This window comes from Mirounga angustirostris, unplaced genomic scaffold, assembly GCF_029215605.1.
Source record: "Mirounga angustirostris isolate CCGP_5_RB_7025 unplaced genomic scaffold, mMirAng1.0.hap1 SCAF_2, whole genome shotgun sequence".
Taxonomy (NCBI): Eukaryota; Metazoa; Chordata; class Mammalia; order Carnivora; family Phocidae; genus Mirounga; species Mirounga angustirostris.
In genome coordinates, this window is record NW_026991710.1 from 32,141,293 (window position 1) to 32,169,087 (window position 27,795).

Here is a 27,795-nt window from a genome sequence, read left to right on the forward strand (position 1 = left end):
ATGACACATAACACTTCAATAATCAGAATATCAAGTAATGGCCTTATGCCAAAACATATTTAAAACTTCAGGAATTTCATACAATTTCTAGGATAGCTATAGCATTTACCCAAACAATATAACCTAAAGTTATCATTATTTATTTAACAGTGCTTCTGAAGTAATTTAACATACCAAATAAAAAGGCCTAATTAGTCAAAAAGACTTCACTTACAATTCAAATCGTGGGGAAGTTTGTTTAAAGCCTCAGAAAGTTATAAAGCACATGCCTAAATAGGATTACAGATCATTACAAAACTTGAAACTTATTTATTTAACTAAGGTGGCAATAGAAGTTTCCAAAGGCAAATATGTAGAGTTATATAGTTGTTAGCAAAACTTAGCTCCATTAATATTGAGAAGTTTTAACCATCTTAAGTAATCAAAGACCTGATAAAGACAAAGCATAAAAGGTTTGGTTTTCCAGGCAGACAAAAGAGAAAAAAACTTTATTTACATTTTCTTTTTTTTTTTTTTAGCTTATTTTTTAAAGATTTATTTATTTATTTATTTGGGAGAGAGGGGAGCAAGGAGCACAGAAGGAGAGGAGCAGAGGGCCCGATGTGGGACTCAATTGTAGGACCTTGAGATCATGACCTGAGCCAAAGGTAGACACCTAACCGACTAAGCCACCCAGGTGCCCTATTTATATTTTCTTATCAAGAGCAGACCAGCAATCCGAGAAAACCTTATCTTTTTAACAGAGAGTCAATTTTATACCAGTGTACTTTTTTTAAAGGATTTGTTTGTTTGTTTGTTTGTTTGTTTATTGGGAGAGCATGCCCAGGAGCAGTGGTAGGGGCAGAGGGAGAAAGAGAATCTCCAGCAGATTCTGTGCTGAGTGCAGAGCCTGACACAGGGCTCAATCCCACAACCCCAAGATCATGACCAGAGCTGAAATCAAGAGTTGGACACTTAACTGACTGAGCCACCCAGGCTCCCCAGTATACCCGTGTACTTTTAAAATCTATCCATTTCAACCTCAGTCCTGACCACACATAAAATTCCTTTCCAAAGATTTCCCTTCATAAACCTTCTACAACTTTCTTTTTCATTCGGATTTTGTCCTAAGCCTTTCTGTCCAAACAACCAGTCTCATTTTAGGATGAAATTACGTTCATATCAATAAAATGTATTCCCATTCCTTATATCTTTCCCATATATCTCCTACTTTCCTACATACAGAGTTGCTTTCCTTATTTCCATCAGGCTTAATTACATTTAGCAGAATCTTAGAAACCTTAGTGTCCAGGGAAAATTAAGTAGTAACCAATTGTGAACTGTCTGTTATACCAGAAGTCTTTAGATCTGAAATTTATGAGTAGATTTCATAATTTTTTAAAAACATGTTTTTCCCTAGTACAATTTTAATAAAGCACAAAGCATGTTTACCAACAGACCCAAGTACCCTCAGCTTTTCTGCAATAAGAAGCCAAAAACACAAACCTACATTCTGTAATCAATGCTTTAGTGTTTTATCTTATTTGGAAAAGACTTAAATGTCCAACAAATTCAATCCAATTTACCATCCAAGCAAAACTTTAAAGTTTCAAGGTTACCAAAGACTTTGAAAGCTGTCTTAACAATTACCCATGAAAACTTGAGACAGACAAAAATTAAGCATCATTTTAAGTCATCTTTTTGCTGACAAATTATAACAGAGATAACAGGAGCTTATTTGACTTTAGTAAACCTGAGTAGAATAAATTTTTATATTTAATGCTGATAACTCTAAAGATAGATCTGTCTTCATTAAAGTTAACAAACTTAATTTAAATACCGAATATGTCCCACCTTTAAAGTCAATCCACTTAAAATTCAATCAATTTGCTCCCCATTGTCAATTTTTACCTGGGGCACCAGTGGGGTAATCTGAAGTGGGTGATGTAGGTCCAGGGGGGTGCACTCCTTGATGGCAAGGGTAGGAGGAGGAGCCAATGGTGTTGGAGGCACCCAGGATAGTGTAGGAACCAGTTATGCAAGTCACACCCAGGCTGGTGCAGAAATAGGAGAGGGAGGGGAAGGCAGAAGAGGTGAGGTGCTGCCAGCAAGGCTGGAGGTGGATAAAAGCCCAAAGGGCAGACAAAGTGGACTCCTGGTCCTAAAGCTCATCAGCTGGGACAGATGAAAAGACATGTTTTCTTTCCACCAACAAGTGAAAATAGGCAGTCCACATTGGGCCAGAGAAGATAGGAGACTTCCCTGAAACAAAAGGAGTTTGGCAGCTGCTTGGGAATATTCCTCAAAGTCCCTGTCCCAAGGTAGACTAGCCAGAGACAATTGGCTCCAATTATCATAGCCTTTTACCCAGGAAATGAATGAGGGAGAAGCCCCCACATAGAAGAGTAACCTGAGGGGCACCTAGGTGGCTCAGTTGGTTAAGCGACTGCCTTCGGCTCAGGTCATGATCCTGGAGTCCCGGGATCGAGTCCCACGTCGGGCTCCCTGCTCAGCAGGGAGTTTGCTTCTCCCTCTCCCGCTCCCCCCTCTCGTGCTCTCTCTCTCTCTCTCACTCTCTATCTCAAATAAATAAATAAAATCTTTAAAAAAAAAAAAGATAACCTGGGTCTATTAGGAGGAGGAACAGTGAGAGAGTCAGTGTCTGCTTTGTTAGGGATCACCTGTGATTCCTCCAGCAACTTGGGTTTATTAGGAGGAGGGAGGCCTGTTTAGACTATCATCATCCAATGTATTGGGAGGGGACTTATCCTGGTTAGTGGCCAAACACATTCTGCAAGAGGCCCTTAGGTCAGGGTCCTGATTTAGGGTCATGCAGGCCTGCACATAGGTACCTCAGTTCATTTGCCCTCTTTCCTGCAGAAGAGATCTAAACGATAGATCATATTCAAGTTTAATGTCCCATTAATGGACCATTTTTCCTTATCTCCTAAGGAGTACTAGAGCCATGCAGTGTTAGGGAAGGACCATTACCAAGAAAATCCCCCCAGACTCCCAGGTTGTGTCCCATGCAGGATATGTCAGAGGTTCCTAGTATCAAAATGACTGGAAGCATCTCTTGAATGAAATCGCTATGAACACTGCCTTGTCTTGTAGGAAAGATGCTGGCCTTCCCCACACTTCTCCATTGCATCCTAGGCTACAAATGGGTGCCAGTGAATGGACTGAAGAAAAACCTACCATTTTAACCCATGGAAATCACTAGAAAAACTTTACAAGGGGAAATTACCCAACATTGTGATGTAAGTAGTTAGGAGGGGACATTGAGGAAAAACAGTTAAGATAGAAATCTGTCATGGTCTAAGCGACATTCCAACACATGTAGTCTTTCCAGCTGACTTCCCTAGGAAAAGGTCCCTGGTTGGGTTTTAATTCAATCTGGTACAGGTTTTGGCCGGCTCCTAGTGGAGGTCTTGTAGCCAGAGTGGCTAGACCAGAGATGTGGAGGGTATCCTATTAGACAGGTGAGGAGGAAACAACATACGGGAGTTTTAAGGTTGGCAGCCATCCTAGTGACTTAGGTGGCTATCCATGCCCAAGAAAGACAACTTTGTATAATAATAAGAATAAAGAGAGGGCCTCAAGTTTCTGGGTCTTATTCCCATTCTAGCCAGAGGACTAGCTGCCAGGTGAAAGGCAGGCTTTTGTTCCTTCCCGTAGAGTAGCCACAGGCTAGAGGACTGCAGCCTAAGCAATCAATGTAAAAGTGTTCCAATAAGACTGTACTCCTTAAAAAGCTCCTGAAATGAAAGTGAAGGAAGAGAAGCAGAAGTCCTCACCAAATGTGCACCAAGGCTTGGAGTCCAGATGAGAAGACTCAGGCCCCACAGTGGGCACCAAAATGATGTGCTTTGGCCCAGCAGCAAATGGCCAAGAAGCATTCTTGAGATGTTTTTGGTGCAAAATGGTGTTTTTATTAAAGCACAGGGACAGGACCTGTGGGCAGGAAGGGCTGCACTGGGATTGTGAGGAAGGATTGATTATATACTTTTAAGTTGGGGGGTAAAGACAAAGGAAGTTCCCAAAAGGATTTTCATATGTTAAAGAAGACATAGTAGGATCCTGGAGATCTGGCTATTGTCAGGCTGAGGCTCTGTTTTGCTTGTGGCAAAGCATTAACACTAAGACAGTTGTGAGTTCCTTGAGGAATGTCATACTCTGCCTGTCTCAAGTATTTGTCAATGGGCTGCAAGTTGTAAGGAAATGCAATTTGACCTACATTTTTTTTTTTTTTTTTGCCTTTATTCTTCTCATCATCTACAATTTTACTATTGGCTAAATAATATTCTATCTTATTTACAATGTATATTTTAATTAACAATGTATTTAACGAATCTGTTGTTGGGCATTTCAGTTATTTTCAATTTTTGCTATTATAAACAACCTGCAATAAACAGCATGTTCATACATTTCCTTAAGATATGTTTGAACAATTATTTCTTTAAGATACATTCCATGGGGGTGCCGGGGTGGTTCAGTTGGTTAAGCATCCAACTCTTCATTTCAGCTCAGTTCATGATCTCAGGGTTGTGGGATTGAGCCCTATGTTGGGCTCCATGCTCAGCTGGGAGTCTGCTTGAAACTCTCTTCCCCTCCTTCTGTCCCTCCCCCTACTTGTGCATGCATTCACGTGCTCTCTCTCTGTCTCTGTCTCTCTCTCAAATAAGTAACTAAATCTTTAAAAAAAAAAAAAGAATATATTCCATGAAGTGGACTTTCTTCACCAATGGACATAAATCTATGCCATTATTCTCTGCTTTTTCTTCTACTACCATGAATGATACACCTTTTTTTATGACTATTTAATCTAAATTTAGGATAGAATTTTAAGTTGCTCATCTGCTATGTAATTCAGTAGCCCACCAACAATTTCAATTTCCCTTCCCATCTGTTGGTCCTACTCATTACATAATACGGTGTTGACTGGAATTTTCCCAATGACTTGGATCCAAAACTGAAAACAAGAAAGTGTTATATACGGCATGTTCTTAAGAGAGCTGCCAACAGCTGGGGCCAAGCACCTTACTAAGGGCATTCTAAAAAGCAGTTGAGCCAGGCACTAGCCATTCCCACCATTACCTCACCCTCATGGGAAACAGAGCTAACTGGCCAGTCTGAGCTTTTGAATGACTTTGTGGAGTAGACACTGCTACTTACCCTAGACCTCCTGACTATATTTGACTTACATTTAAGAAAGAAAGAAAATTCTATCTTATTTAAGCGCCTGTGTTTGAGGTCTCCTCATTCCATACCTTAACCAACACAATTATAGAAAAGGATATCTGCCTTCCTACCCCTTACCCCTGGTCCCTACATCAGGTCTTTTAAGAGGGAGTGGCAGGAAGTATGTATCTCAGACCATGTCCACCTCCCATATATATGCCAAGATTGAGCTATAAGCTCCGCCTAGGATATGGAGAAAGGAGATGAGCTTTAGATGGAGACGGAGATTAAAATTTTAAAACTAAGTTGTGATATTAATACCTCAAAAGGACCAGAGAGCTATGAGGTCTGCTCATCACTAAGGGGTGAGAAGGGGAGAGTTTCAGAATCCAGTTGACTGAATGGGGAAAAGTAAAAACTACATATTTACATGTGGCTCTCTTGAGATTTCTCATAAACTAACTATAATTAAAAACCTCTAGAAAGTCCCTGTGGCTGGGGGTGCCTGGGTGGCTCAGTCAATTAAGCATCTGACTCTTGGTTTCAACTCAGGTCATGATCTCAGGGTGGTAGGATTGAGCCCCACATGGGGCTCCACGCTCAGCGGGGAGTCTGCTTGGGATTCTCTTGTTTCCTCTGCCTCTGCCCCTCCCCCTGCATGCTCTCTCTCTCTCTCTCTCAATCTCTCTCAAAATAAATAAATAAATCTTTAAAAAAAAAAAAGTTCCTGTGATTTTGACTTCTGGTCTCTGAAACTATAAGAGAATCCATTTCTGGAGTTTTAACCTACCCAGTTTGTGGTAATTGATTCTGGTGGCCCTAGAAAACCAACACATCCAGCAAGGCTGCCAGGTAGATGCTTTCTTTGCTCACAGCTCCCTTTCAATTCCAACTTTGTGCCCAATGTAGCCTCCCTTTGAAGGGTCTCCCCAGCCAAAGCCTCAGGGCCTTTATGCTGCCCCAGCCTTGCCCAACACTTTTCAAGCCAGCAGCACTCCCTAATCATCCTTGCCATGGCCCATTCCTTCTAACCTGTCACCTTATTGAGGTACTTAATTTTTATTCTTTTTATGGTGCTAACAATGAGAAACGTATTAAGACAAACTTCTCAAATTGTGGCAATGGATTTGGAGCATGTAAAATGCACTGAACAAATATAAAGGAAGGGGACACTCTATTTGCATGGGGTTTTAAGATAAAAATGAGGATTTCAAAGCCATTTTATGCTTGTGGCCATTCAGAGTTATTCATTCACCCAACAAGTTGTACTAAAGATCTACAGTGGACCACACTGTTCTTAGCACTGGGGATGAGCAGAAAACAAGAGGCAGATGGTTCTTTTTCTCCTGGAGCTTATATTTTAGTGGACAGAAACAGAAAACAAGTAACAAGATAATTTAGAGAGTGATGTGTGCTGTAAAGAAAACCAAAGGGAGCAGGGTGCCAGAGTGACTGGGAAGAATGTTTCCTTGGGTTGGGAATTCCAGGAGGTCTCTCTGAAGAGGTGACATTTAAGTTGAGACACAAATGGCAAGAACAAGCTAGGCATGTTCTGAGGAAAGAATAATCTCTAGATTATTTTTGCTCTAGAGTAGCAAGTGCCAGGTGCAGAGGGGACAGAGGCGGGAATCCATGTGGCACATTGGGGAAGAGCCAGAGGCAGCTGTAGCTGGAGTGTGGCAGACAAGGGGAGACAGGAAAAAGATGCACAGGTAAGTTCAGAGTGGGAGGAAGGCAGACCATGATGACAGGTCATGAGGGGCTTGGCTTTTGTTCTAACTGTAAGGGGAGGTCATTAGAAGGTTTAAAGCAGGGGAATAGCTTGATATAACTTACAGTATAAAAACAATCCCTCCAATTGCTGTTTGGAGAATATGTGAGGAAAGAGTAAAAGCAAGGAGGACAGTTAGGAGGCCAGAGGTTGTCCAAGTGACAGGTATTGGTGGCTTAGTCAGGATGGCAGGGGTTGCAGAATGGACTAAACACACTCTCCTCTCATAATAGGTATACACAGGGAGGAAAAGGTCAAAGGCTGTACCACGGCCTGTGAGGCATTAATGACTGTATCCATGAGGGTGCAGATGAGGATGCTTTGTTGAAAGATCCAGAACATATTTAGTTTAAACAAGGTGCAGGTTTACTTCTGCCTCACATAAAGAGGTGAGCACTCCAGGGCTGGGTGAGAGGCTGGCCTAAAAAGCACAAAAGTGGTACACTGAGGAGCATGCCCTCCATATGTGGCTTTCATCTCCAGGTTCTGGATGGATCCTCTAGTTCGTATCTCCTGTCCAGTAGAAGGGTAGAAGGGGCAATTTTCTTAGAGATAGGACCCAGAGTGGCACACAGTTTCCAGCTACATCCCGCACCCATAATTCAGTCACGTGTCCACGTGAAGCTGCAAGGGAGGTTGGGAAATGTACTCTCTAGCTGGGTTGTCAGCTGCTCTGAAAAAAACTCACACATTAATTAAATAAAGGGTGAAGGGATATTGGTGACAACTACAGTCTCTCTCACAACATTTTTAATTTATCTGCATAGTCATCTGTTATGGACTGAATTGTGCCCCCTCCAAAATTCACATGTTGAAGCCCTCACCCCCAGTACCTTAGAATGTGACTCTCTTTGGAGAAAGGGACTTTGAAGAGGTAAGTAAGGTTAAATGAGGTCATAAGGGTGGGACCCTAATCCAATATGACTGGTGTCCTTCTTAGAAGAGGAAGAGACACCAGGATGTGTGCACACAGAGGAAAGGCCATCTGAGGACACAGCAAGAAAGCAGCCATTTGCTAAAATTCTAAGACAACCAGAAAAAGCCCTATTCAATAACCAGTTATAAATAAATGTGGCTCTGAGTTTCCTTTGTAAGCAAATAAATCCATGTCTTTGCCCTCAATAGCCTGTGACTGAGGGCTATACAGTTGACCCTTGAACAATGTGGGTGTTAGGAATGCTGACCCTCTGTGAAGTCAAAAATCTGTGTGTAACATTTAACACCCCCAAAACTTAATTAGTCAAAAATGTGTGTATAACTTTTAACACCCCCAAAACTTAATTACTATCGGCCTCCAGTTGACCAGAAGCCTTACCAATAACATAAACAGTCAATTAACACATATTTTATGTTATATGTATTATGTATTATATTCTCAAAAATAAACTAGAAAAAAACCAAAACTGTAAGAAAATCATAAGGAAGAGAAAATATATTTATAGTATTGCACTGTAAAAAAGTCCATGTACAAGTGGATCCATGCAGTTCAAACCCATGTTGTTCAGGAGTCAACTGTATTTTCCCTTATATACATAAATTATTAAGTCATAAGTCCCCACTGGTTAACTACATATTTGTGTAGCAGGGTCATAAATTTAATAATATACTCAGATGTGAACAAAAAATCTTTATTTTTCATAACTGGTCTAATTCTTTCCCAAGCTCTGAAGTTGAACAGGATGACAAAGCTCACCCAGAGGCCAGTGAGGCTCCATAAGACACTCCCAGGGCCACTGAGTACACTTCAGAGGTTGACCCTTTCCTTGCTGCCATGAAGTCCCATAATCTCCTGCTCACACAGAATCCATTTGGGAAAGGATAAGGGAGAGCAAATGTCCTTGAATGGGCATGTACTCAAGAGTGTTTCCATTTGAAAAAGAATGGTTGAACCAGAAGGGACTGAGGTACCTGTAATAGGCAAGTTTGAGCATCACCTCAGCCTTCAGCCTTGCTCACTAGCTTAGTTGAAATATAGTTTCCATTAAGTCTTCCCTGAATGTGTAGAGCTAATAAAGGCACCACCTAGACAGCAACTCAAAACCATCATGTTCAGCAGAATCCAAGTTAATGACGGTTTCTTAAATAGAATTTCCTGACTTTTTTTTTAAGTTTCTGCATCATTGTTTTCAGCAATTAATTCTAACTTCATATTAAAAGCAGCTCTAATATTAGCCCAAAAAAGTCCATGTTTGCTCTTCTCCTTGGGCCATTCCAAGTAAGTCCGCTGTGTCATAAGAGCCTTCAGCTTGTGATACTTGCTGGGAATGCAGTTCTGTGGAATGGGTTCCAGCAAGATCAAGATTAAGTTATTAGATCCTTCATGAAAGAGATTGTGGTGGGCAAAGTAGAGTTCATAATGGCACCACTCACTCTGGACAAAGTTGGGAGACAAAACAAAGATGGACTTGTAACTTCTCTCAATGCAGTTTATGATATTTTCCACAATGCTCTTGCCAGGAACAAAGTTTCTCTCATGGAGACAAATCCTTATATCTTCTTTTTCTAGGCAAGGTACCAGTTCATTCTTCACCCAGGCAGAATCATGTTCACTGTATGAAATAAAAGCATGGAACTGGAGGGTTCTTTGGAGTTCTTCTAAAGGTATGTTCCTTGCCCTGCGCCGGGTCTGGGTCCACTGACACACCATCCTGAGATACCAGGGCAGATCAAAGTAGATACAGAGAGCAGTCACAGTAAGAGTCAACACCAGCACAGTGATCCCAATGGTAACAAGCAGCAGAGTTGTGTTGCAGGATAACTGAGACATGTGAAAGTCCTTCAGTGGGGTTCCCTTATAGTTTTCTGGATAGCCACACTTATAAGAATCAGGCCAACCCTCTACCACTTCACTTGATACTTGGCCTAGACTTTGGACAAATTCTCTTAGCTCACATGTACATTGGAATGGATTGTTCCCTGCTCTTATGGACCTAATCTTCTGGCAGCTCTGGAAGAAATCAGCTGATGGGTTGGAAATTGAATTAGAGTCAATAATCAGTACAGAAAGACTGCTAAAAGTATCACAGTCAGGAAGGTGGGCTAAAGAATTGGAAGCAACATTGAGTTCTTGTAAAGCTTCTAGTTTCATGATTGGTTTAGGAATGCTCCTTATTCTGTTATCGTGAAGATCAAGTACCTTCACTTTAGGAGGTAAACATCTGAAAACAGAGTCAGCAAGTATATTTGAAGACAAATTTAACACCACTATACTCCCAACCCAAGTGCAATCTCCATCATGTCTATCATATTCCAAAGAATTCCCACTAACATCCAATATTTCCAAAGATGTCATATGCTTAGTCATGAGACCTACTTTGTAAAGGTCTTTTAATTTATTCTTTCGTAAGATAAGTGTTTCCAATCTAACTAGTTGGGAACAATTTTGAAAAACACTATCTGTGAAAACATTCTGGGTAAAGTTCAAAAACTTAAATATGTTTGATGGCGGAGGACAAAGCATGTGTATAAAAGGTGTATCTGATATGGTTAACATCATAATGTTCATCTCAGAAAAAATTGTGTATACCGCTGTCTGTGAAAAAATAAAAACTTCATTTTTAACATGTTCTATCTTCAATGCTTTCAGTGCTGTTTTAGAATAATGAAAATCTTCTTTATCAATCCTTTCAACTACTGTTAGATTATAAATATTGAGATATTCTACAGGTTTGGGCCAAAGAAATTGAAAAATTCTAACCAGGCATTTCCAAGTTGTTTTCACATGTTTGAGAGTAAAATTCAGTAAAGTTGGACCTCTAGTGAGTCCTGATAAAAATTTAATTAAAACTCCACAGTTGTTGTTATTCAATTTAATATTAGTCAGTTGTAAGCACTCTAAACTATTAACTGATATGTTCACTTGGACAGAGAATAACTGATTTGGATGGAAAACAAGGTGAAGTGTTTTTGTATTCAGAATTTGAGGACTTTCTGTTTCTTTTGCAGAATAACCTTCTAAATCCAGAAGGATATAACTTAGATGCAGATGAGCAATTGGTAGCAGATCTAGTTGTCGTAACTTTGTAGCACTTAATCCTAAAAAATGTAGTTGCGTCAGGTTGCCAAACTCCTTGCAGATGGGCAGGACATCAAAGTCATTGAACGAGAGGTCTAAATGCTTGAGACTTGTGATAAGATGGCAGGATATATTCTGTAACTGATTGTGAGATAAATCCAAATATTCCAAATCCTGGTTGAACTTGAAAATGCTAAAATCAAGGCACCAGATTCTATTATGAGAAAGTTTCAAAACTTTTAGCCCTGAGAGATAGCTCATGTCAGAGATGTGAAGCTCAGATATGTTGTTCTGAGACAGATCTAAGATTTTGGTTTTTGGTGGCAGGTCTTTTGGGACATGAATAAGCTTCATATTTGACATGTCTACTGCAAATTCACTTTCATCAGAGAACTGGATTATGGTTCCAACTATTAAGGTCACAATGTACACAAAATGAAAGCTTCCTGTGATAGAGTCTTTGTCTTTGGTCATGATGTTGAACTGGCTATTCCCGAAATGGTTGTTGCTGTTCTTCAGAACTTCTGGCTATGTGTCCAAATTCTAGAAATATAATAACATTAAGATGTATAAATATTGGATGATTGCTCTCAAACCTCCACTTTTAAAACACAAAATCTCAATGATCTTTTCATTCACTATCAGAGTCATTTCTGTCCACATACTGAAGTGTGATATTTTCCCAGTTATGCAGCTTGCTGGTGCCAGGGGAGGAAATACAGACATTATTACCCAAGAATTATGGTTGTGTTTTATCCTGTCTGGGCACTCTCTGAGGGATCCACTCAGAGGCTTGGCTTTGTTTCACCCTCTTCAGAATTTTCTCAGGGCTGGAGCAGCCTCCTGGGTAATGTTTACTGAAAATCTTTAAAGGCAAACATACTAGCCACAGGCACCTGGAACAAGGAATAACAAATGTAACAAACAGCACACATACCAAAAAGCCAGGGAAAGAAGAGCCTGGGAAAAGAGATGGGGGGTCTTTGGAAAACTCTATGTATACCATGAAATCTAGAAAGCTACACATATGTCCAGGGCTGTATGGAAGCTCAAAAGATCTAAGAAAATCCTAAACTTTCACCTCTGGCTGACCTTTGGCTTTGTGAAAGCATAAAGTGAAGGCTAAGGCAGAGTTGTGAATAGCCTGGATAAGCATTGAGGAAATGCATCAACACAGAGCCAATCTACAAAGATCAGAAGTTTTGTTTTATTTTTTCTCTAGGTGTTTAAGAAAATCTCCATCAAAGCACTAGCTAGCCACTAAGCTAATGGAATAGAGAATTCAATGGCCAGACATAAAGAATACAGTCCTTACACAATACTTCAGAGCAGTCACTAAGCAAACAACCAACCACACCCCACGACAAGCAGCAACAACAAACCCTAGGAGTGAGGAGAATCTGAGTTACTACATTGTAATATTTCCAGAGTTACCATATTACAATATTCAAAATGCCTACTTTATTTTTTTTTAAGATTTTATTTATTCATTTGAGACAGACAGAGAGAGAGAGAGCATGAGCAGGGGGGTAGTGGCAGAGGGAGAAGGAGAAGCAGACTCCCCGCTGAGCCGGGAGCCCAACATGGGGCTCGATCCCAGGACCTGGAGATCATGACCTTAGCCAAAGGCAGATGCCTAACCATCTGAGCCACCCAGGTGCCCCCAAAATGCCTACTTTAAACAATAGAAGGCATGCAAATAAATTACAAAGTATTATCCATCTATGGGAGAAAAAAAAGAACAAAGTTAGAGAAGTGACACTACCCAACTTCAAGACTTCCTATAAAGCTACAGTAAACAAGACAATATGGTATTGGTGAAAAAATGGACAGACAGATCAACAGACCAGAATGAGTAAGTCAGAAATAGGCCCACACAAATATAGCCAACTGATCTTTGACAAAGAAGCAAAGGCAACTCAGTAAAGAAAAGACAGTCTTTCCAACAAATGGTGCTGGAACTATAAGACATCCACATGCAACAACAAGATCAAAAAAAAGAGGGGAGGATCTAACACAGACCTTACACTTTGCACAAAAATTAGCCCCAAATGGATCATAAATCTAAATGTAAACTGTAAAACTAAAAAACTTCTAGGGGATAATATAGAGAAAAAACTAGGTGACCTTGGGTTTGGAGATGACTTTTTAGATACAACATCAAAAACACAATCCATGAAAGAAAACATTGTTAAGTTGGACTTCACTAAAATTAAAAATTTTCTACTTTGCAAAAGACATCATTAAGACAATGAAGACAAGCCCCTGGCTGGGAAAAAATATTTACGCAACACATATCTGATAAAGGACTTGTGTTCAAAATGTACAATAAACCCTTAAATTCAGCAATAAGAAAATAGCAATTTAAAAAGGGACAAAAGAGGGGCACCTGGGTGGCTCAGTCGTTAAGCGTCTGCCTTCGCCTCAGGTCATGATCCCAGGGTCCTGGGTTCAAGCCCTGCATCAGGCTCCCTGCTCAGTGCGAAGCCTACTTCTCCCTCTCCCAAGCCCCCCGGCTTGTATTCCCTCTCTCACTGTCTCTCTCTCTCTCTGTCAAATAAATAAATAAAATCTTAAAATAAATAAATAAATAAATAATTTTTAAAATGGACAAAAGATCTGAACAGTGACCTCACCAAATAGCAAATTACCATATGAAAAGATACTCAATATCATATGTCATCAGAGAATTGCAAATTAAAATAATGAGATACCATTAGAGTGGCCAAAATCCTGAAACAACACCAAATATTGGTGAGGCTATGGGGCAACAGGGACTTTCAGTCATTGCTGGTGGGAATTCAAAATGGTACAGACACTTTGGAAGACAGTCTGCCAGTTTCTTACAAAGATAAATATACTCTGACCATATGATCCATCAATCACACTCCTAGGTATTTAATGAAATGAACTGAAAATCTAGTCCACTGAAAAAGTTTGCATGTAGATGTTTTAGCAGCTTTATTCACAACTACCAAAAACTGAAAGCAACAAGATGTCCTTCAGTAGGTAGAAAGGTAAACAAACTATGGTACATCCATACAATGGAATATTATTCAGTGCTGAAAAGAAAGGAGTGATCAAGCCACAAAAAGAAATGGAGGAACCAAATGCATATTTCTAAGTAAAAGACACAAATATGAAAAGGCTACATGCTGTATAATTCAAACTTTATGGCATTCATAAAAAGGCAGAACTAAAGAGAAAATAAAAAGATCAATGGTTGCTAGCGTTTGGGAGAGGAGAGGGATGAATAACCAGGGCACAGAGGATTATTAGGACAGTGAAACTGTTCCATATGATATTGTAATGGTGAATACAGGACCTTCTGCATTTGTCAAAGCCCACACAACTATACAACACAAAGACTGAATCCAAATGTAAATTATGGACCTTAGTTAACAATAATATATCAATTATATAATGTACCACACTAATGCAAAATGTTGTAATAAGAAAAGTATACAGAGTGGAGAAGGGGTCTATGGGAACTCCTGGACTATTTGCTCAATTTTTCTATAAAACTAAAACGTCTCTAAAAAAATAGAGTCCATTAATTTAAAAAGAGGAGAAGTATATAGAAATGCAACAAATTTCTGCATATTAATTTTGTATCCTGCAACTTTACTGAATTCATTTAACAATTCTAGCAGTTTTTTGATGGACTCTTTAGGGTTTTCTATGTATATAATCATGTCATCTGCAAATAGTACTTCTTCCTTACCAATTTGGATGCCTTTATTTCTTTTCCTTGTCTGATTGCTATGGCTAGGACTTCCAGTATCATGTTGAATAAGAGTGGTGAGAATGGACATCCTTGTTCCTGATCTTAGAGGAAAAGCTCTCAGTTTTTCTCCACTGAGTATGATGTTAGCTGTGGGCTTTTCATATAAGACCTTTATTATGTTGAGGTATGTTCTCTGTAAAACTACTTTGATTTGAGAGTTTTTATCATGAATGGGATGTATACTTTGTCAGCTGCTTTTTCTGCATCTATTGAGATGATCATATGGTTTTATCCTTTCTCTTGATGTGATGTATCACATTAATTGTTTTGCAAATACTGAACCACCCTTACATCCCTCGAATAAATTCCACTTGATAGTGATGAGTGATTTTTTAAAATGTATTATTGGATTCAGTTTGCTTGTATTTTGATGAGGATTGTTGCATCTATGTTCATCAGAGATATTGGCTTGTAGCTCTTTTTTTGTAGTATCTTTATCTGGTTTTAGTTTCAGGGTAATGCTGGCCTCATAGAATGAATTTGGAAGCTTTTCTTCCTCTTCTATTTTTTGGAATAGTTTGAGAAGACCAAATATTAATTCTTCTTTAAAGTTTGATAGAATTTGTCTGTGAACCCATCTGTTTCTGGAGTTTTGTTGGGAGCTTTTTGAATACTGATCTAATTTTATTGCTAGTAATCAGTCTGTTCAAATTTTCTATTTCTTCCTGATTCAGTTTTGGAAGGTTACAAATTCTTCTGTTGTCCAATTTGAAATTAAGAGAAACAATCCCATTTACAATTGCACCAAAAATAATAAAATACCTAGGAATAAACTTAACCAAGGAAGTGAAAGGTCTGTACTCCAAAAACTATGAAACATTGATGAATTAAATTGAAGATAACACAAATTTAAAAAATTCCATGCTCATGGATTGGAAGAACCAATATTATTAAAATGTCCATACTACCCAAGGCAATCTACAGATTTAATGCAATCTCTATCAACATACCAACATCATTTCACAGAACTAGAGCAAATACTAAAATTTGTATGGAACAACAAGACCCTGAATAGCCAAAGCAATCGAGAAAAAAGAACAAGGCAGAGGTATCACAGCCTCAGATTTCTAGATATACTACAAAGCTGTAGTAATAAAAAAAAAAACCTATACTTACACAAAAATAGATGCATAGATCAATAGAACAGAACAGAGAGCCCAGAAGTAAACCCACATTTATATGGTCCATTCATCTACAATAAAGGAGGCAAGACTATACAATGGGGAAAAGACAGTCTCTTCAAAAAATGGTGTTGGGAAAATTGGACCACTACTTACACCATACACAAAAATAAAATCAAAATGGATTTTAAAAAACAGGAAAAAAAGGAGAAGAAAAAATCAATAGAAATGGTTACTGAAGAAGCACAGGCATTTACTTACTAGACAAAGGTTTTAAATCAACTGTCTTAGAAGTTAACTACATGACTATGGTCTCTTTTCATTGGACTTAGAGGATACTTTATTCTCTTTTAAAAGGCAGTCCTTTATCCCTCCAAAAGGTTATATCACTCAGTTTGATAATCTAAAATTGTATAAAAGGGCAATCAAGGAGCTATTTCCAGAAACTACAAGACATTCTCAAAAGTCTACACCAGTATTCAATTTGGCACTAGACTCAGCCATCTGCTGCAACCAGTGACTTCTCATGGGTCAAGGGCTAACAAACCCATTTATCTCTTTCTCCAGGGACTAATCTTACCTAGGGTTAACTTTCTAGCTCTTTTCTGAAAACCTGACACACATAGAATGTCCACTGTGTTACCAGAAAACATTAGATGAGTGTGAGATAAGCTCCTGGTGGTCATTGTGAAGCCATGCACGCAGTTGGCCAGACGTTCAGATCCTCAGCTAGTTTGGCCAAGGCAACATGAGATAAAAGGAATGGGGGGCACCTGGGTGGCTCAGTTGGTTGAGTGTTCAGCTCTTGATTTTGGCTCAGATCATGATCTTAGGATCCTGGAATCGAGTCCCACATTGGGCTCCATGCTCAGCAGGAAGTCTACTTGAGGATTCACTCTCCCTTTCCCACTGCCCCACCCCCTGCTCATGCTCACATGCTCTCTCTCTCAACTAAAAACAAATAAATCTTTAAAGAAAAGGAATGGGGAGGAAGGTGGGTGAAGGTTAGAAGGTCCATCCACCTGTGGCTTGATGCCTAAATCTCTGTGGTACATGACAGGATAAATCCTTTTGTGAGGGTGAAGATTGGAATAAGGCCAAGTTTGTGTCACAAGGAAGAACCACCTACTCCCTCCACCTCCATGAACTGGACCTCACCAATACCAGTTGTAGCTGGGCTGGGAGAGATGATACCACTGTTCATGGAGCCATTTGAGAAGATATGACACACCAAACTGGACATTTATGACTGGCTGAGGGGTAGAAGCAGGCACAGCAGCCCACAGACCCCATGTTTGTGACTGAGACAAAGCAGTGGGACTATAATTGTGCAAAAGATCAAGCAAGAAGCTAGTCCCAGAAACTAAGACAAACACTCATGAGTCTATACCATTCCAGCTTTGATCTGCACGGAAAAGCATTTATGAGCCCCTGCAGGGAACAAAAGATAGCAGGACAGACAGGGTTCCCCAGCTGCCTAATTCCCACTGCAGCATCCTAAAAGCAGCAATGACAGCTGTGATGTCCACAGGGCAGCATCCTGCACCTACACCAGAGTGCCCACAGCCGCACCTGCCTGGAACCACCTACACGTAGACGTTAGAGGTACTCTTACAGACCGGGAAGAGGCAGATGAGATAACATAAATACTCCACCCTTTGTGGCCACGGGAAATTTTTTTAGTCACAGGATCTCATTCTTTGACACAATTCCCATAAAAATGGATTTGTGTTTTTCCAATTCCACTAGACTAAAAGCAACAAATTGAGAGAGATAGGAATTGGCATTTGATAATCTGAAAACATCAAGTTCCTACAGTTGACATGCGGATAAAACAGGAAAGGAGAGTGAAATATTAAAAAGTACATTGAAGAAGTCAGAAGGCATGTCAATTTGAAGCTGCTGTATGTATGGGATAACAGTTTTCCCAGAGCCCAGAAAGTCTTACTGTACTACAGCAGATTAGAGGTGTTGATGTTCGTGACACTGATGCTGAGTGAATGAGTAAAGATTACCTGTCTGAAGAGTGGAGGCAGGTGCACGAAGCCACAGACGCCATACTTGAGACTGGTACAAAGGGTTGGAATGTGAGGTTCACTATACCCTATTCAAGAGCTGATCTACACAGGTAAATGTCTAGAAGCTCCCAGGTGACAAGAGCAGACATTTCTTAAGTAGGGCCTTGTGTAGCAGGAACAATTGAAAGCAGATGTTGACTACTTGTTGTTCAGTTTTATTAACAAAAGGACCCACTGTTCATCACCTGAAGGTATACTGGAAATAGTAAAATAGTTAAGAGGTAAGTAGGGTTTCAATGAACCATTCTTTGGAAGAGTAAAACTCTTCTGGGCGGGAGAATTTTATTACAAAATGGCATATGGTTAAAAGTCCCTAGGGGTGCCTGGGTGGTTCATTCGGTTATGCGTCCCACTCTTGGTTTCGACTCAGGTCATGATCTCAGGGTTATGAGATCAAGCCCCGCCTCGGCTCTGCACTCAGCATGGAGTCTGCTTGAGATTCTTTTCCCCTCCTTCTCCCTCCCCCTCTGCTCACCCCCCCACCACTCACACACACACACACACACACACTCACTCACTCTCTCAAAATAAATAAATAAATAAATAAATAAATAAATAAATAAATAAATAATAGAATTTTTAAAAGTCCCTCACTGCTCCTCTTCTGCAGCCTCTCCCAACTGCCACCAAAACACCCATGAAAACACAGAAACTTCTAAAAACCCACCTTGCCATCAAAAACAAAGAAGGATAGAAAATTGATGGTGGGATCCAAAAGCATCTACACACATGGAAAGGTATCAGGAGCCATTTTAAGGAAAATCCATCATACTCAAGCTTTGTCTCGGGAAAATAGACTCCTTGACAAAAGGTGGGAAGGAATTTTGTCCCTCCCTCTGTTTGCATATCTGTTTGCAGATGTATGATCTTATATGTAGAGAGTCTGAATGACTTCATGAAAAAACTGTTAGAACTATTAAATTCAGTAAGGTTGCAGATAGAAAGCCAACATACAAACAGTTGCATATCTATGTATTAACAACAAACTATCTGAAAAAGAAATAAAAAAAAATCCCATTTACAAATGCATCAAAAAGACTAAAATAGCTGGGAATAATTTTAACTAAGGAGGTAAAAGACCTGTATACTGAAAACTATAAGACATTGGTGAAAGAAGTTGAAGAAGACACAATTCCAGTATTCATTGATCAGAAGAATTATACTGTTACAGTGTTCATACTACCCAAAGCCATCTATAGATTCAGTGCAATCTCTATTAAAATTCCAAGGGCATTTTTTTTTTTTAAAGATTTTATTTATTTATTTGACAGAGACACAGTGAGAGAGGGAACACAAGCAGGGGGAGCGGGAGAGGGAGAAGCAGGCTTCCCACAGACCAAGGCGCCTGATGCGGGGCTCGATCCCAGGACCCTGGGATCATGACCTGAGCCGAAGGCAGACGCTTAATGACTGAGCCACCCAGGCGCCCCCCAAGGGCATTTTTCACAGAAGTGGAAAAGAGAATTCTAAAATTCATATGAAATTACAAAAGACTCCAACTGTCAAAGCAATCTTAAGGCAGAACAAAGAGGCATCATACTTCATGATTTCAAACTATACTACAAAGCTGTAGTAATCAAAACAGTATGGTGTTGGCATAAAAACAGACAATGTAGAACAGTGGAACAGAATCAAGAACCCAGAAATAAACCCATGCTTATACAGTCAACTAATATTTGACAACTAATATTTGACAAGGGAGGCAAAAATACTTGAAAATGTAGTCTCTTCAGTGGTGAATGGTATTGGAAAAACTGTATATGCACATGTAAAAGAATTGGACCCCTATCTTACCCACTTACAAAAAAGCTTACTCCAAGTGGATTAAAAACTTAACTAAAAGATGCGAAATCATAAAGTTCCAAGAAGAAAATATAGGGCAAAAGCTCCTGACATTAGTCTTGGCAATAATTTTTTGGATCTGACACCAAAAACATAGGCAACAAAAACAAAAATAAACAAATGAAAGTACATCAAACTAAAAAGTACTGTACAACAAAAGAAACAAGCAGCAAAATGCAAAGTCAACCTAAAAAATTGGAGAAAATATTTATAAATCATGTTATCTGATAAGGGATTAATACCCAAAATATATAAGGAACTCAGAGAACTCAATAGGAAATAATAATAAATTTTTTAAAATAATTTGATTAAGAAATGGACAGAAGACCTGAATAGACATTTTTTCAAAGAAGACATACAGATAGCCAACTAGTACATCAGAAGATGCTCAACATCACTGATCATCAGGGAAATGCAAATCAAAACCACAATGAGCTATCACCTCACACTTGTTAGAATGGATCTCAAAAAGACAAAGATAACCTGTGTTGACAAGGATGTAGAGAAAAGGGAACCCTTGTGCACCATTGGTGGGAAGGTAAATTGGTACAGCCATTGTGGAAAACAGTAGTTTCCTCAAAAAATTAAAAATAGAATTAGCATATGATCCAGCAATCCCACTTCTGGGCACATATCCAAAGGCAATGAAATCACTGTCCCAAAAAATCATGCTTCAGTATATTCATTGCAGGATTATTCACAATAGCCAGGACATGAAAACAACATAGGTGTCCAATGGCAGATGAATAGGTAAACAAAATGTGAGATATATATAAAATGGAATATTATTTAGCCATAAAAAGAAGGAAAGCCTGCCATTTGTGACAACATGGATAGAACTTGAGGGCATTATGCTAAGTGAAATAAAGTCAGACTGAGAAAAATAAATGTATGATCTCACTTAGGAGAATCTAAAAAAGCCAAACTGATAGAAACAGGGAGTAGAAAGGGGGTTGCCAAGGGCTTGGAGACAGGGGAAATGAGGAGATGCTGGTCAAAGGGTACAAACTTCCAGATATAAGATGAATGAGTTCTGGGAATCTAATGTGCAGCCTAATGACTATAGTTAACAGTACTGTATTATATACTTGAGAGTTGCTAAGACAGCAGATTCTCACAACTGAAAATAAAAGGTCATTATGTGAGGTGATGGATTTGTTAACCTTTTTGTGGTAACATTTTGCAATATATACATATATATTGTTATATATGTGTGTATATTGCTATATATATGTATGTATCAAATTATCACATTTTAGATCTTAAATTTACACAGTGTTATATGTTAATTATATCTCAATAAATCTAGGGGGGAAAAAGAACTGAATAAGAGGTAGGGAGGGACTTTAGGGTGGGTGCATATTGCATTCTGAGATGTGTAAGCCATACAACAATACTTGTAAAAGGGCAAAGATAAGAACACTAGGGGGCTGTATTCATCAGGAATTGCAGTTTGTATATGTAATACTCCATTAGGTCAAAGTATCAGAGAATTGGGCAATGAGGATAAGAGAGTTTACTACTTCATACTGGTTAAAACAAATAGCTCACAATGAAAATATAACAGATAAAGACACTTCACAGTGAATAACTGCATCAAAATTTACAAAGCAAAAATGCTAAAAGCACAAGGAGATATTGATGGTGAAGACATGTAGTGCATTTCTCTGGGTCACAAATAGATCAAGCACATAAGATATGCATATGAGGATTTGAATAAAATAATTAATAAAGGATTTAATAGAGACTTTGAACCTATAGGAAAAGAATATTGTACTAAGTCCCCAGGTTTCATGGAGCATTTGCTAATATTGATTCTTAAGTCAAATAAATTTTTAAATAAATACTCCAAAGCAGAAATTTGTAAAGTCATTTTTCAGACTACAAAATAAACTTTTTAAACCACTTTTTAAAACGTTCTAAACATTTTCTGGATCAAGAAAATCACATTTTCAATTACAAACATTAAAAATTATGAGAGTCAACAATGTCGTGTGCACATACTCTAGCCTCCTCCTCTTGCCCTAAATCCCCTAAATGATGGGGGAGAAAAATACACACACTTACACACACACATATTTAAAGCCAGGAAGAGAAGTCTTTAGGGGAACTGAAACCAAGAGAAGTTTCTGAAAATCACAAGCAGACTGGACTATGACAGAGTACTAGCTTTTGAAAGATGTCCACCTCCTAACCCCAGAACTTGCAAATATGCTATTACATGGAAAAAGGAAATTCAAGTTGAAGATGGAATTAAATTTGCTAATTCATTGACCTTAAAATAAGAGGGTTATCCTGGGGCACCTGGGTGGCTCAGTTGGTTAAGCAACTGCCTTCGGCTCTGGTCATGATCCTGGAGTCCCGGGATTGAGTTCCGCATCGGGCTCCCTGCTCAGCGGGGAGTCTGCTTCTCCCTCTGACCCCCCCCCCATCTCATGCTCTCTCTCTCTCTCATTCTCTCTCTCAAATAAATAAAATCTTTAAAAAAAAAAAAAAAGAGGGTTATCCTGGATTATTCAAGTAGAACCAGTCTAATTACAAGGGTTCTTAAAAACAGAAGAGGGAGGCAGAAGAGGAGGTCAGAGTGACCTGATGTGAGAAGGGCTTGAGTTGCCATGAGGAAGGGGCCATGAGCCAAGAAATGCAGGTAGCATTCAGAAACTCAAAAAGGCAAGTAAATGGATTCTCCCCTAGAGCCTCCAGAAGGAATGCAGCTTTGCCAACACCTTTATATAAGCCCAACAAGACCTATGTTGGAGTACTAACTTACATAACTGTAAGATAATAGATGTGTTTTTTAAGCCACTGAGTTTGTGGTAATTTGCTACAGCAGCAATATAAAATTAATACAGACTAGTTTGGCCCATGCTTCTGACAAACAGGCTGTGAAAACAGACCAACAAGCAGTTTGACATGGAGCTTCAACTACAATTTGGGTTGCACAATCAAAAAGCATGAAACAAAAAAACCCCACCATGATGGAAAGGAACCAAACTCAAGATATAAGAGAAGTTAACACCCAAACAACTATTTTAAAATGGGGAAAAAAAAAAAGAGAGAGAGAGAAGAAAACAGAGATAAAAGAGCAGAATAGCATTGATAATAGATAGATATCCTGAGAGAGAGATAAGTATTCTAAAAAAGAATGGAATAGGGATCGTGGAAATTAAAAACTTAATAACTGAAATGGAAAACTCATTGTATGAGTTGAGTTGCAGAGTGGCAATGCTGATGTGAGAATTTGTGAGATGGAAGACCAAGAAGAGAATTTTCCCAAAACACAGCACAAGAGGCCAAATGATATAAACAAGAAATACTAAAAGACTTGGAAGACAGATCCACCATCTAAATTACCAGAGGACAGACTATCCTCTGAAAAATAAACTGACTCCCCAACAACAACAAAAAAAGGCAATAAAGGGGACACAAGAAGGAATACTTTGCAAAGAAGGTAGGAAAAATTAGTGCTAAATTCCAATAAGTATGAATGACAAAAATTTTAATAAAAATGTGGAACTAAAATTGCCAACAATTACAAGGGAGTTAGTAGACAATGGGGGAGAGGGAGAGAGTGAACTAAAAGCATGCTGTGATCCTTGCCTGATTAAGGAGAATCTATAGATACCAGTTAATTCAAGATGTTACTAGAAAAATACAAGTCTAAGTATGTATATTATAAAATTAAGAGTAATTACTAGAAAATACAAATAAAAGAGATAAATTCCAATCATTTGGTGGTGGGGAGAAGCTCAGAATGAAGAAATCCTAATCCATCTAGCTCCTAACTGAAGGAGTAATACATAATGATTAATTAGGGTTTTCCTAATACTGTAAGAATGGCTTATTATTATTAACAAATCTATGATGATAATATATAAATAGATAAAAGGAGAAAAGCAGATGAGCATCTCCACAGATGTTAAAAATTCACCTGTTAAATTCAGCATTTATCTCTGACTAAAAATACAACTTTAATTAAAGTAGATATTGAAAAGATACTTTGAAAACTTGATGAAAAAATATTACCTAACTTAAATATCCCACTCCCAAGGCATTTCTGTTAAATTCAAAGTCAAAAATGCCCACTGTTATTTAACAGTGTTCTAGAAGTTCCAGCCATTATAATTAAGGTGGGAGAGGAGGAATGAGAGATAGAAATATTGGAATGCAGAAAATAAAATGATCACTATTTTTAGATATATGATTGTTAGCATGGAAAATCCAAGAGAAGTAATGGAAAAACTGTTAAAACCAGTAAAAAAGAGTATGATAAAGTGGCCAGTACAAAATAAATTATTTTTTGAAAAGGAAATCTAATTATCTAAAAATAGTGGGTTGTCAAGTAAATTATGGTTATCTCCATATAATTAAATATTACCATGTGGCCTTTAAAAATAATGAAAACCTAATTCCATGGGAAATTGCACACCATCTATATGTAAGTGACAAAAAGTTTATTTTTAAAATGTACAGCAATAAATATGTATAGATACACGTGGGAAAATTAAGATACATTATCAAGATACTAAGTAATTATCTCTACATGGTAAGATTATAAGGGAATTTTATTTTCCTCTTAGCTGTTACCTGTACTCTTCAAATTTTCAACATTCAAAATTAAGAAGAGCACATTATTGGGGTGCCTGGGTGGCTCAGTTTGTTAAGCATCTGACTCTTGATTTCAGCCAGGTCCTGATCTCAGGGTCGTGAGATAGGGCCCCCCATCAGGCTCTACACTGGGTGTGAAGCCTGCATAAGATTCTCTCTCTCCCTCCCTCTGCCCCTCCCCCCCACTTGCACTCTTTCTCTCTAAAAAAAATAATTAATTAATTAAAAAATAACGATAATATATAAAAAAGAGCACATTATTTGCTCAGAAAATATACCAAAGAATTAAAAATCAATAGTTAATAATATGAATTATGTCCAATCTCACAAAAAATAAAAATGTTCCCTATGTTCATTGCAGCATTATTTACAAAAGCCAGGATATAGAAGTAACTCAGGTGTCCATCCATGGATGAATGGATAAAGAAGATATTTATACAGTATTTATACAATAGAATATTCCTCAACCGTAATTATTACTTACCATTTGCAACAACGTGGATGGACCTGTAATGCTGAGTGAAGCCAGTCAGACAAAGACAAATACCCTATGATTTCACTTATATGTGGAATCTAAAAAACAAAACAAACAAATAAATGACAAAAAATAGAAAACAGACCCATAAATACAGAGAACAAATAGGTGGTGGCCAGAGCGGAGAGGGGTGGGAAGATGGGCAAAATGGGTGAAGTGGAGTGGGAGGTATGGGCTTCCAGTTACGGAATGAATACGTCAAGGTGATAAAAGGTACATCATAGGGAAGATAGTCAATGTCATTGTAATAGTATCATATAGTGACAGATGGTAACCACACTTGGGGTGAGCACTGCATAACATTTAGATTTGTTGAGTCACTATATTGTGAACTGATACTAATGTATTAAAACTAATGTAACGCTGCCTGTCAACCATACTTGAATTTTTTAAAAATGCATATTAAAACAAGACAGGACCTAACATCTAGATGAATCATGTTCTGGATCTCAGTTTAGACAGACCCAGCAAAGAAGTTACTTGAATAACAAAGGAAGAAGGGATTTTAGAATGGACCCAGCACTAGATTCTATTAAAAGATAATAAATGTTAATTTTTGATAATGTGCTTTGGCCATGTAGGAAAATGTACTTCTTTTAAGAGATATAGAATGAAGCATTTACAGAGGGAATGTTATGATGTCTATAATTTATTCAAGCATAAAAAGATAAAGTGAATCAAATGGGAATTCTTGTTTCTTCAAGATTAAAAAATGTATGATTATTTTTACCTACCAAACTGGAAGAATTAAAAAATATAATAGCCAGCATTGGCAGGTGTGACTAAAATGAGAACTCTTGTTTACTACTGGCAGAAATGAAAAATTAGTACAAGCTTTCTGAAGGGCAATTTGGTCACATACAGAAATTCCTTAAAAACATGCTTCCCCTTATTTTAGCAATTCCACTTCTCAGAATTTTCCCTAAAGGAATTATCAGAAATACACATAAAACTATTACTATGAAAATGCTTGTAACGTGATAAAAAATTGAAAAAAAAATGAAGTCTAGTCTAGAAAACAGTTTAATCAGTTACTGTATACCTAAAACACAGAATAGGTAGCCTCATGCAGCCTCAAATACTGTACTTTTGAAATAATAGAATATGTTATATAAATATAATTTATATTTATATTAAATATAAGCTATAAATAATATAATGAATAAAAGAATACAAAATCATGTATGTAGTAGGACTCAAATTTTGTAAAATATGATTAAAACCTGATAAAATACACAAAGCCTCGGGAAAAAGAGATTAGGAGGCAATATACCAAATGCTAATAGTGGTTATCTCTGGATCTCTGAATCATAGATACATTTAATTTTCTTTCTTATACTTTTGTATATAGTTGTAAAATTTCTGATTTTGAACATTTTGTAACTCAAAAGGTTTGTCTCAAAATATAGCTAATGTAAAAATATTTTATACTTAAAGAAACCTGCTTATATTATTTGGAATATTGATACATACAGAGAACCTCTTCCACACGATAGTAGATCCTTGACACTCATGGATGAGAACGCACTGAGAGGTCTCTCCATGGTGTCTATTCAGGGGACTGAAACTCCGCCACTATGTAGGAAAGTTGACCAGCTGCCCTGAGAACATCCTACCCACCCCCCCCAACACAAATATTCCTCCAAGAGCATTTATATTCTCAAGTAGCTCCTAGTGTATACACTTAACAAGCCAGCCAGCTTTTCTATTTAAGCAAAATAAAGGAGAGGGAAAAGAGGGAGCAGACGGTCAGAGAGTTCATAATTTGCTTTAAAAGCAAGTAAAAAGAGATCAAAGGTAAAAGTATTTTTTTTTTTTCTTTAATGCATCCAACAAAAAGAGGGAGAAAAAAAAGACAGATGAAAGAAGCTCTATTTCAAGGGGGCAGGGAACTCTGGTGGATAGGATCTATGAAAATTAAAACTACGAAAAAGACACGATGAGCAAAACATTGAGGTAAGTGTGAGTCCACAGTTAAGTCAACTAAGACAGAAAGAAAGGCATTGCTTTACTTGCCAAAGTTTAGGTAAGAGACCTGGAAGACAGCCGTGCTAGACGCATCCCTGCCACTTCCACCATTTAATAAATGTTTATTCCGAGCGCACGGACTGTGCCAGGCGTCAGGAGCCGGGGCTGGAAATTCGAAGAACGCTGACATAATCCCTGCTTTCCAAGTGCTGCTACCTGAGTGACAGATCCGAAGGAACAACCACAGCCCCACGTGACGTCACGGGGGGCGATCAAAGGCTCCCGCCCGTCTCCTACAAAAACACAAAACTTGGGCTGGGTGCCGCGCGAGGGGCAGAGACTGCTGTAAACGTTACTGGAAGCCAGCAGCTAGAGAGAGGTGAGAAATGTAGACAGAAACCGAAGAAATAGCATCAGTGTTTTCCCTGAACAATGGCTGCAAGTGCTAGTTGTTTTTACGTCTTTTCAAGACAGTCCAGGAAGACACCCCCACTTTTTTTTATCGTTCTTGGAAATTAAAAGGACGCTGAAAATCAGCTGGCAAACATTTCCAAAAGGCGGTACCTGTCTCCGGTGTCACCATCGTTCGCATTCTCTCGCGCATTTGGGGTACTCGAGGCCGTAATGTGAACAAGCCACAAAAGCCTGCTTACTTACCAGGGGGTTTCTTTCCCAGGAAAAGAGACAGTAACTTTCAGAACGCACGGGGAAAGCAAGTGCTTGACAAAATGCAGCTCCTTGGTTTAAGTACCGTGGTGCCACAGAAACGATTTTGTGCCATCTGTTGAGCCTCCTTGGAATTACACCGACATAGGAATTTCCTTTTCAAAAGTCACGTGAAAAGCACGTAGGCCCGCAAGATTTTTTTTTTTTTTTTTTTTTGTCTGGGCTACGGGCTCAAACAGTAATC

General features: G+C 38.5%; 2 protein-coding genes across 3 annotated transcripts in view; both read right to left on the minus strand.

Annotated features, from left to right (window-relative positions):
- TLR10 (toll like receptor 10) overlaps nt 1-27,583 on the minus strand; it is a 56,295-nt gene extending 28,712 nt beyond the window's left edge. The window contains exons 1-2 of one of the 2 annotated variants that reach the window (XM_054508964.2): nt 27,543-27,583; nt 24,867-24,955 (exon numbers count right to left, since the gene is read on the minus strand). The gene's annotated coding sequence lies outside the window, so the exon portion shown is untranslated. Of the gene's footprint in view, nt 1-24,866; nt 24,956-27,542 lie in introns of those variants that run through there. The other variant, XM_064584367.1, reaches the window with a different exon arrangement.
- Nucleotides 685-27,590, minus strand: TLR6 (toll like receptor 6). The gene is made up of 3 exons (XM_045881317.3): nt 27,543-27,590; nt 24,867-24,955; nt 685-11,489 (listed from the first exon to the last, which is right to left on the minus strand). Exon 3 carries the CDS (start codon nt 11,418-11,420, stop codon nt 9,036-9,038), a length of 2,385 nt encoding a protein of 794 aa, XP_045737273.1. The 5' UTR covers nt 11,421-11,489; nt 24,867-24,955; nt 27,543-27,590; the 3' UTR covers nt 685-9,035.
- Nucleotides 27,591-27,795: the final 205 nt, after the last annotated feature.